The following is an 11,322-nucleotide window of genomic DNA, read 5'->3' on the forward strand; positions in this document are numbered from 1 at the left end:
TGATTTGAAAATCACTGGAATGTTCCTCGACGATTCGACCCTTATGACATGGTGCATTATCCTGTTGGTAAACACCATCCCCCCACAGGAGAAACTGTTGCCATGAATGGGTGAACCTGGTCTGCAACTATGTTCAAGTAGCTTACAGACGTCAGGGATTGTTCTATGAGGATTATGGGTCCTAATGTGCCCCATGGAAACATTGTTCCTGGGCGAGAAACCATGAAAACCTGGGCGAGCCCATTGTTATAGATGGAGGGTGGTCATAATGTAATGGCTCTTCGGTTTAAGTCTTAATTAGTTTACCTATAATTGAACACGCAGAATGCATTTTCAAGAGTGACAGGCAGCCAAATTTAGAAAGCAAATTATTTTTTTCCATATCAAATTATTTTTAGTATCCCCAGAAGAGTTCTTAAAAATCTTCTGAAATTTCCTTGATGGAACAGTTTATTGTCCGAATAGAAATCTGTTATCTGCAATATTGTAAAAATTGTTTCCAGAACAATTTGCTTATCTTACTTATATCATACCCCAAAATCTTAAATTAGTGCTGGAAGATATCAAAGAAACATAAGCTGAACCCGGCAGTCATTTGTGATAACGATTTTCTTTTGCCAGATTACCTAAAATAAAACTTTACTCAATTTAGTGGCAAGTTACACTGTGTTATCATTTACTTTATGCCAACCAAGCCTAAAGCAAAAATTTCACCAACCCTTCGCGCAGTGGATTCTGTAGCAGGAGTTTTTAAAAAGACGAAACCGCTAAAAGTTAAAGACTAAACTCCATGTTTGCACACTAACCATATGACTGGAGACCCCTATAAAGATTTAAAAATTTAAGAGTGGTAGCCTATTTATTTGTGACACTACGAGTAAATAGTTAAAACGGCTAAGAGAGAAATATGCAGTTTACAATCTGAATACATGGTTCAGATTCGGAACACTTTATAAACTGAAGATAGTAAGGAGTTACGATAACATCCAGACACTGCAAATCTGCCAAAAGTCTTTACTATAGGACGAATGTTTAGTTTCTAGGATTAATACTTTGCAGTATCTATTAAAACACCTAGAAATCAGGCCTCTGCACTAGGCTCAATTTAGCAATCAGACGCAACAGTTTGCACCGCTAAACTGAGCAGTCTGGAAAAAAGATAAATGTTTGGATTACTACAGAATCTTATTTCTTGCTAATGGCAACCCGGGCGAAAGGCTTCTAGAATGTGCTGTGTGTAACCAACAGGTTTGTGTTTTGAAACAGTTTATAATAATTCACGTAGAATGATAGATTGGAATACGAAAGCTATTCGAGTTCAAAAGGTTTAAGAAACTAAACATTTGCCGAGAAATTACAGAATTTACTTTTCTACCAACAATGTTTCGACTCAAAATCTTTAAATTCATGATGTATGCTAAACTAAAAAAAACACTTTAAAACTAAGAGTTTATTGAAAGGTAATATTACTACATTTTAGTTGTTATAGGACAACTTTGGATTCTTTTGTACAATTACCGGGAGCTTCACGCATGCTACATTTTCTTTAGATTTTGGGTCTTTCACAGCAAATCCAATTTCCATGTAACCCTAAAAAAGAAATAAATCTCCATATTCAATGAATACTAAAATAAATAAATAAAGTACGCTTTCAATTTGAAAGGAAATTATTGGATCTAAACTTAGATTTTAAATTTATTTTCTGCGTAATTTAGCTTAAATTTAACATTAGATTAAGGTTGCAGCAAGAGCTTAATCATATTCCTAAATTTTATATCAGCATACTCTGGTTTAATTTGCGAAGCCAGATTTAAATAACTAGTAAGGCTGCAAGTTTAATGTATCATGGTTTAAAGAACCAATATTATAGTCCAATATTTTATAAGAGAATTTAGACTAAAAGTTAAAATTACTAAATAAATCTTAATGAGTAAAAGGGGGAGACCAAAGCCTAGTTGAATGTTTGGTTTTTAATGAACCCCCTGTAGATTATGCAGGAGACTTAGCATCTTGCTTCCAGCATCCTTTGTAAAAATTCTATGCATGTAAGCAAATATTCAGTTTAATAGCGAAATTCCTTTAAACGTTTACCCACATTTTGTCAGGTTTTTAAAAACTTCTTCGAAGTTTTATTATCTACACTTAGTTGTGTGTGCATAACTCATTTTATCCAGAATGTGATATACAATGGAAATAGAAGTTTCTGGTTTAAAATGTGGCATTCAATGAAATAAGAACCAAAATCTTATGCTGTTTCAAACGTAAAGATTAAGTACTTAGATGTGTTTAGAGTTGGTTGCCTTAGAACAAACGCCTAAGTTAAAGCGATATTTGAAAAGTGCTACAAGAACATTAAGCTTGAAAACTAATGTCACCTATAAGGCATGTTCACAAAAATCGCAGTTTATTTGGAACTCAAAATATACTGTTCAGAGGAAACTAGCCAATTCCATCCATTATTAGATTAGTTTTAAGTCAGTTTATTTTAGTAGGCCATGGAAGACTTACTCTGTTAGCATGTGACCAAAGCTATCAATAAGGAATTTTCCCAAATTTTATTTTCTTGTTAATAGTATGGAACCAAATTTGACGCAGTTTTTATCCAAGTCTGATTTCGGTACTCACTTTCAATACCTAATTTGACGAAAAAGTACTTCGCAGTATTTGAAAATGATTTAAATAAGAGCCAATTTAGACAGTCAGATAAATTTCCACAATGAAATAAAGATTGCAAAGTTTATTAACTCTAAAGCTATCCCCGATAAAAATTAAGTGTAATGAACACTTGCCGAACTATACACGTGCCGAACACTTTTAAACTTGTTTGCATGTAAAGTTAAATATTAATTTGCTTTTATTACCCATGTTTTCACCTTTTGCAGTATATTTGCTTTCAACAATTCCTTTCATTTAAGCATACCTGCCAACTTTTAAATCCTTTCGAAGATTTTCCCCAGTGGTAGTAAAATTTAATTTAAGATACAATCTTTAGGCATAAACATACGCTGTATTTTAAAAAGCTTATGTGGACTACCATGACAGTATTGCATGTTTATATATTCTCAATTTTTTTATAAATAGTGGTGGTCAAAAATATTATAAATGCGAAGAATTTAAAAGTATATACTTACTACTTTAAACACAGAAATAAAATTTTACGCCAAATGCGCAAAAAAGGCAGGTATGATTTAAGTTCAGAAGATTCAAAATATTTTAAACTGTTTTAAGATATACAGAATTTTACCTGAAGAACCAGATTACCCTGCATATTAATTTATTTAAAAATTTAAATTGGGACAATTATGTCTAAGATTAATCAGACTGCAAAGTATTATGCAGTCTAATCTAAATCATACTAAAAAATAGAAAAGCTTTAGTCAAAAGCTTCGTAAAGTTAACAAATCAAAAGTAACTTTCATAGTTTTTAGTAGAGTAGTAGCTATTTTTTTAAATAAGCTTATTTAGGAAGGACTACGTTAATTCATTAACAATTCAAAGTCCAATAAGTAAAATCTAGGAAAAATTTGCTTTTAAAAATCAGATTAAGATATTTCTAGCTGCTAATTTCATAGATTTTGCTCCGTACTCAGTTTTTTCCAACTGAAATAAAACGTCTAATGAAAAGATAATTTTTAAGCAAGTAAAATAATGGAAGAAACTTTAGACTTACAGTTGGGTAGTATTTCATAACTTCGAATCTAAAGTTGAAGATATAGAAGTGTCCTTCATGGATTGGACAGGATGGCACAACATTTTCAATGCAAGCATTATTTCCAGAATTCATAAATGGTACCATATGATCATTGATTGTAGCGCTTGCAACAGTCTCTAGTTGAGATGCATCAAAAGCTGAAAAGAATTTTATTCTTCATTTAGTGCTTACAAAAATTAAATTTTAGAAAATAAGTCGTGAAACTTGTCGAAATGCAAGAAAAGTTACTAGTTTTGTATATTTGCAAAATATATCCATCGATGACAAGGCAAAGTCTTTAAGTTAAAAATATTAGACATTTAAGGAAAGAGTAAGTTCTTGCAACTTCAGCTTTGTGCAGCTTTAAAAAACAGGAGCCAAAGATCTTTAGATAATTTTGAAGAATTTTAACTTATGTAAACAAATGAACTAAAAAGGTTAAACTCTTACATTACATGAACTTTTAAAACGTTCATGAATCTTTACTATCGTTTATTAAAATTTAAATATAGTAAACTTTAGAGTTTTGTAGAATTATTTAGTCTTAAGCACTGTGCAAATTTTTACAAAATTATATAAAAATTCGGGTTTAATTAAAAAAACGAATTAAAATAATGTATCAAAATCCTAAGCAATACAGATTTCAAAAATATGTACCCCACAGAAATGTTCAGTTCAATTCCATCACAGAAAGTTTGTGGCTATTTTAAAGATCTACACATCTTTGTGAACTATTTATTACGAACATTACAGACATCTTTGAACGAGAGGTAATGCAGCGCAAATTCTATAAATACAGGATATTACACGATACTTAAAATACAGGATACTTTATTCTTAGCGAGGACAATGATGGAGTCTTTAACCTAGTATGTATTTCAGATAGAAAACAAAGTATTCACGATTACTTTTCTGCTTAATGAGACTGCAAAGAGTTCATTAATGACAAAAAAAAAATTAGAACAGTTGTAGAGGATGGATTAAATTCAAATTTAAGATCCACCTTAACTACATTAGAATACTCACAAATTACACTTACAAAACACTGATAAATTTCAACTCTCAAAACTACAGTTTTGAAATTCTAGAAACAGATTAGCATGCAGTCAATTTTTACATCTTTCTGAGAAATTACTCTACATAGCATATTCCGGGTTACAGGTATCAACGCATATTTTGAGTTTAAAAAGGCAAAAGTATGTTTGCATTTTAAATGCTGTTAATAAGTAAATTTCTCTAAAATTTGCATTTGTAGATACTATTTTCAGTTATATGTGCAAAACCTTTAAAACCGTTGAATTTAAAACACATAAAACAGTATTTCGTTTTAAACTCTACTCATTTTAAAACTTAGAAAATAGCAAATAAACATTGTTACGGTAACTTGCACATTTTAAATTCTGATCCATTCTTTAAGTTGGAAGCAAGTATCAAATTTAAAGTTCCAATGTTTGAGAGTAACTTAATATAAATACTCATGAAAGCATGATATGTCTAGTCTAACATATTCAGAAGATTTTTTATATATAGTAAAAAAAATTGTACGTATGCTAGTTGAATTTAAAATTAATTTAATAGTGAAAACTGAAACCTCGAAAGCTACTGGCTAGGTAGATTTCAAAGCAGACAACAATAAAAAAAAATTGAATAAAACTAATCCCACAACTTAGACAACTTTTTACGATAAGTTTCGTTTCACCATAGGATAGAACAAATCGGTATTAAGAATTTTTAAAATTTAAGCACTTCATAATTAGCGAATATATTGTTAGATTAGTATAAAGTATTCATTTAAAATTAAATAGATGTAGACTCGAAGTCAATAGATAAAAAGAATTCCATAAAAAGAAAAAATACATACGTGCAAGAATAGCAGCTTCAACTTTCACGCTAGTCCCATGTTCAAAAACGCAAGTTGTCCATCCTTCGTGTTCAACAGCATGACAAGGATGAATTATTACTCCAAGAACATTATTTCCACCTGCAGGTGTAAAAGAAAACAAATAGTGTTTAAAAAAAATCATAAATTATCAACATCGAAACATAAATAAAACAACAAAAAACTCACTTTTACATTCCTGGAACGGTACTTGCTCAGCAAGAGAGTAGCTAATTAACAAAGTGAATGCAATTGCAAGCATTGTAATACAGCGCATTATCGGAGGAAAAAATCACGATACTATTACTGGAAATATTTGATTACTGAGTAGCAAAACACCAAAACATGGCATTTTATATCCATTGAATGCAAATTCCTCTTTTCACTTCAGTTTCAATAGCAGTAGTAAAGAAATGAATGCAACTCGCCTTTATCTACCCATTCGATTCTTGTGCCTCTTTGACCGAGCAATCTCGTTCATCTACCAAACGCTCTGTAGCGTGGCGGTAGGGAGTTCGAATCTCATCATAACCCTGGTTGTATCTTTTAATGTCCCTTTCTAAATTGTGCTATTTGTTCTTTAACCCCTCAAGGGTTTATAACCATCTTTGTAAAGAGCATACATGCCTGCATATGTATGAGTAACTTATTTTATACCACTGTATTTCTAGTGTAGGTAGGTAAGTACTTCGCATTAAAGATGCACAATGTAACAGTCTGAAAAACATTACTGAGGATGATCCGAAGACATGTCATCGCAATTTTGATCCTCTGCGAAGGAAATGGCACTCCCTCTTTGGTGTAATAATTATTATTAAATTCTTCTATTTCTCCTAATCAACATTAGTAGGAACGTCGTTAGCTAAAAGTTAGTCTGAAGCATCAAGATAGTGGATTCGATTCCCACTGTATTTCTAATGTAGGTAGGTAAGTACTTCGTCGCATTAAAGATGCACAATGCAACAGTCTGGGAAACATTACTGAGGATGATCCGAAGACATGTCATCAGAATTTTGATCCTCTGCAAAGGAAATGGCACCTCCTCTTTGGTGTACCGCATTGGACTTATCGTTAAGACACGGTTCCCAGCAGATCATCGAAGTCAAGCATCACTGGCTGCTGTCAGTGTGCGGGTGGGTGACCACTTGGATCAGTCTGCGTAGTTACCGAGGGTGTGCGGGATTGGTCGTCGTTAAACTGTTCTACCCTAAAGGGCTCAACTTCGTTGGGCTATCGAAGTGGGCGTGCCAACCCATCTGCAGAGGATCAAAATTGTGATGGCATATGTCTTCAGATCATCCTCAGGGATGCTTCCCAGACCGTCGCCAATAGTCCATTGAGCAGCTGTAGTGCGACGTAAATGAACTACAACTACAACAACAGAATCATTCTTTGGGGGCCTGTCTGGCCGAGCGGTATCACCCACCAAACTCTCTGCTAAGCTTGGAGGTGGCGGGTTCGAATCCCGCCGTTACCGAGGATGAATTCTTAGTGATGCCTTTCTTTATATTTTGCTATCAGTCCTTCTACTTGGCGGTTTTTAAGTAGTAATTGAGCATACAAGCCTACCATTGTATGTTGTACTAATATGTAAGTAAATAACAGTTCTTCGCTTTATATAAACTTATATAATCAACTGAAGTTTGATAAATGGAATATTATTAAGAACTTATGCCAATAGAAAAGACGTAGGTGATATTAAAAATAATTTTACGATCCCTATACAATTAGATTGCGGTTAACTGAGAAACTAGTCTTCTCAACGTAGCTGCACAAAAGATGCTAGATGTATGAAGTGTGCCGAAGGGCGCTTTTCGTACCAATACAAAAAGCCCAGAGATACCCCGGCCAAGTGCATCAGATTTCAATAAGTTGTTCAATATTGATATAATCCGTGATAATTCGAATTTCAGTCCAATTACCGCCTTTTTATGCTCAGACTGCATACTATCAAAATACTATTAACTTCATCACAAAACTCTACTCAAGTGGATCTCCCTATTCCAAAGATGATTTTCACTTCAAAACTAAAGATTTACTTCTTTAAGGACTTGATTTGTCGTTACAACATACTACAACTTCAAAGCTATTTAGGACCTCCTGGAATACGACAAAACAGAATCGATGAATCGGTTAGTGGCGCTTCGCGCCAAACGCCGAGATAACCCCAATATCCAGCATCCGGCCAAGTGCTGTAACTGCCTAAAAGATCACACTGTTAACTTTACTGGGTGCGAGGCTGGCCCCGGTAAAAGGAGATCATCGAACATGGATACTACCCCAACTTCCAGTGCTCATCGACTTGTTAGCCTCATCAAAGAACTTCAAGAATTGATGAAAGATCAAGAAGTGCTAAACCTGATCACGACTTTAATCAAGGGGAATACCCCTTCCAATTGATGTTCTACTGCCTGCAACTCATGCCTCACTTCATTAAGGACTTTTAATCTGAACTATAAACTTAGAACTTTGAATCACATATGACCTTTTCACTACTGACTACTGGCGAGCTCGGATGTTAGCGAGAGTTTGACAGTTTTGTATCGGGAGAGAATTTTCATTGCTTTGTTTTGTATAACTTCGAATGTAAGTAATCTTTTATTTTTTCATCTTATTTTGAGTTGAACCCTCGTGGAGTGAAGTTCCCTCTCACGTGGATCGGAATTGATGTCTCCCTGCGGAGAATGGCGACGAGGGGAAGATTTGGAGTTCTAGGCGAAGTACGGGACATGAACTGCGGGAGTTCGACTCCCGAGTCGATGCCTCTTCTTGTCGAGAGCCTCCCTGCTACCCCAAATGAAAAAGTTTCTAGGGTTATAAATGAACCTCTTAGGATTGATAGCGTCAATGAACATCCAAATTGTAGACAAAACTCTTCGAATACTGCCCAACAACCTGACTATGCCAACGGTGCACACATTGGAATTCTCACGCAAGAACAAAATTCCCTTCAAAAAGTTATAGACTTACTTATGGAAGAGAAAAATAATGCAAATCGTAAAATTGAGGAGCAAGATGCTCAAATCACTAAATTAAATAATAAAATTGACGAACTTTTGGATAAAATATCGGACCTAACAAGCAAATTAGGACAAGACAAAAACTATCCCCCTGAAACTACTCAGAGAGAAGTTAGTAATAAAAGGAAAAAGGCCTCTAAAAACAAAAATTCTAAAAATTCTGCTGTTGCAGTAAATAAGGAAACCTTCCACCCTGTTAATTTACCCCCATTAATAATCACAGACAGTGATGATGCAACGCTAATCAAAAAACAAAAATTAGATTCAGAAAAGGATCAAAATAATGTTGCTACCGAAATCACTATAGACGAAATTTGTAACTACTGGGAAACCCAAATTGATTGTGATGATAGTACGAACAATTTAAATAATAATGAAAATTTAAATGATAACTTTGATGTCACTACTATAAATGAGGACTCTGAATCACTCTCGGATTTCAGAATACAAAAACATAAGAGGGAAAGAATTCCTCCGATTATCGTAAACGATTCCAGCCACAACTGGAAGACAATTAGAACTCTTATTGAAAGTCTCAACGTCACGAACTTCACCGGAAAAATTTTCGGAGATGAAATTAAAATAAAGCTAAACGTAATAGACGACTTTAGAAAAGTCACTAAATTTTTTGAGGAAAGGAAGGTTTTACATCATACCTTCAAACTGCAGATGGACAAACCCATTAGAGTCGTCTTAAAAAACGTACCTGAAGACACAGACATTGATAATTAAGAGATAATCTTTTAAGCCGTGGCTTTACCTTATGCGAATACGGCATCAAACAAATGTTTCGATATGTGAATGGTGTCAAGAAATCTTTATCGAATTTTATTGTTGCCCTTCCAAAAAGTGAAAAAAATAAAGAAATATTTAATCTAACTGACCTAATGCAGCTTAAAATTAAAGTCGAATCATATAAAGGAAGAAATCGCATAACGCAATGTTATCGATGTCAAGCCTTTGGACACGTACAAAGCGTATGTTTTCATACTCCAAAGTGCCTAAAGTGCGCGGAAGATCATTTTACCTATACCTGCTCAAAACCTAAAGAAAAAGAACCCACATGCATTAATTGTTCTGGGACGCACCCAGCTAACGCACAGATCTGCCCAAAATATCCCAAACTTGAACCTAAACAGATGATCACGACAAACCATAATAACGGAACCATATATAATAATAGAACTAAACCAAACCGCAGTTATGCTGATGTTCTCAGCGAAAAAAAGATCAGAGACATCAGAAGCATTAATAACGATACCATGACCGTAGTAGATGAAGCTAAGGATGTAATGATTGATTTAAAAAACCTTCTTGGTGAAATTAAAAATAGCGGTCTTCTAGAACTGCTGAGAAGCGGAAAAAATTCAAATTATCATCATGACAACTAAGACAAAAATTATACACCACCTTCAAATTGTTAATTGGAACGCAAATGGAGTTCACGAGAAACTTTATGAGTTAAAGGATTTTATTTCGCGATACACCCCTGACGTTCTTGTCATTACAGAATCTCACTTAAATAAACAAAAAAATGTTAAGATACCTAATTACACCACCTATAGAGTAGATAGACCATATCGAGGTGGCGGAGTCGCAATTATTATTAAAAACAGTCTCTCACATCACGAGGTTACAAAAGATGCCAGCGGCGGCATAGAATATATCACTGTCACCTTACAACATGGCAATAGTAGCATCAATATCACGGGAGTCTACAACCCCCCCAAGCATACTATCACCGAGACGCAGTTGAAAAACCTTTTTATTAGCAATCAGGATACAATTATTTTGGGGGACTTTAATTCTAAGCACTCCATCTGGGGCTGCAACCGTACCAATGTTAATGGCATCAATCTTAAAAAGCTCATAAATAAATATAACCTCACTGTCATAGCCCCACTTGAACCCACATACTACCCCAATAATAGTTCTCAAATTCCAGACATTCTAGACTTAGCTATCACTAATATTAAAATACCAATGAGCAGCTCGGTTATTAATGAATTAACCTCGGACCATAGACCTGTTCTCTTAAATGTTGGCATATCTGCAATTCACACGCCCAAGATGATTAAAACCACAAACTGGGACCTTTTTCAAAATATTCTAACCACCAAACCGCCCCCCAATCTAGACTTAAAAAACCCAAATGACATCAACAATCAAATCAATAGTATTGAAAACTTCATCTCTGGCGCATACGAGGAAGCTTCCATAGATAAAGAATACAAAATTAATTTTCTTAAACTTCCTCAGGATATTAGAAACCTAGTAAAAACCAGAAATTGGTGTAGGAAAAAATTCAAACGAACCTGCGATCCGAATTATAAAACTGAAATGCTTGAACTAAATAAAATCATTCACAAAGAAACTAGAAAGTATAAAAAATTACAGTGGAATGACAAGATCAAAAATCTAACAACTGAAAACAATTCAATCTGGAAAATGGCAAAGGCCCTCAGAACTGACCAAGTAATTAGCAAACCAATTAAGACAGATAATGGCTTTGCATGTACTAACACTGACAAGGCAGAAGCTTTTGCCACACATATGGCTAAACAATTCTCCCTTAATGATGACTATGATATTGGCACACATAATATTGTCAATACCACTGTCTCGGACTTCCTAGTCTCTAATTCCCAAGTCATCCCTATTGAACCCACCAATAATTATGAAGTACAAAATATTATCAAGAAACTAAAATCAAAGAAGGCACCAGGTGATGA

General features: G+C 34.2%; 1 protein-coding gene across 1 annotated transcript; it reads right to left on the reverse strand.

The window, feature by feature from the left end:
* Nucleotides 1-1,430: 1,430 nt before the first annotated feature.
* LOC107444732 (uncharacterized) lies at nucleotides 1,431-5,888 on the reverse strand. The gene is made up of 4 exons (XM_016058946.4): nucleotides 5,760-5,888; nucleotides 5,553-5,672; nucleotides 3,671-3,849; nucleotides 1,431-1,590 (listed from the first exon to the last, which is right to left on the reverse strand). The coding sequence occupies exons 1-4, from the start codon at nucleotides 5,845-5,847 to the stop codon at nucleotides 1,477-1,479; spliced, it is 501 nt and encodes a 166-aa protein (XP_015914432.1). The 5' UTR covers nucleotides 5,848-5,888; the 3' UTR covers nucleotides 1,431-1,476.
* Nucleotides 5,889-11,322: the final 5,434 nt, after the last annotated feature.

The sequence above is a fragment of the Parasteatoda tepidariorum genome, chromosome 12, assembly GCF_982258835.1.
Source record: "Parasteatoda tepidariorum strain Cologne lab strain chromosome 12, Ptep-v5.0, whole genome shotgun sequence".
Classification (NCBI taxonomy): domain Eukaryota; kingdom Metazoa; phylum Arthropoda; class Arachnida; order Araneae; family Theridiidae; genus Parasteatoda; species Parasteatoda tepidariorum.

Bases quoted from the DNA above. Each gene is read 5' to 3' on its own strand.
- LOC107444732 (XM_016058946.4), bottom strand. From the start codon at position 5,847: ATGCGCTGTATTACAATGCTTGCAATTGCATTCACTTTGTTAATTAGC. The intron at 5,673-5,759 runs GTGAGTTTTTTG...TTACACCTGCAG, and splicing joins ACCGTTCCAGGAATGTAAAA to GTGGAAATAATGTTCTTGGA. The intron at 1,591-3,670 runs GTAAGTCTAAAG...TTTCTTTTTTAG, and splicing joins TTATGAAATACTACCCAACT to GGTTACATGGAAATTGGATT.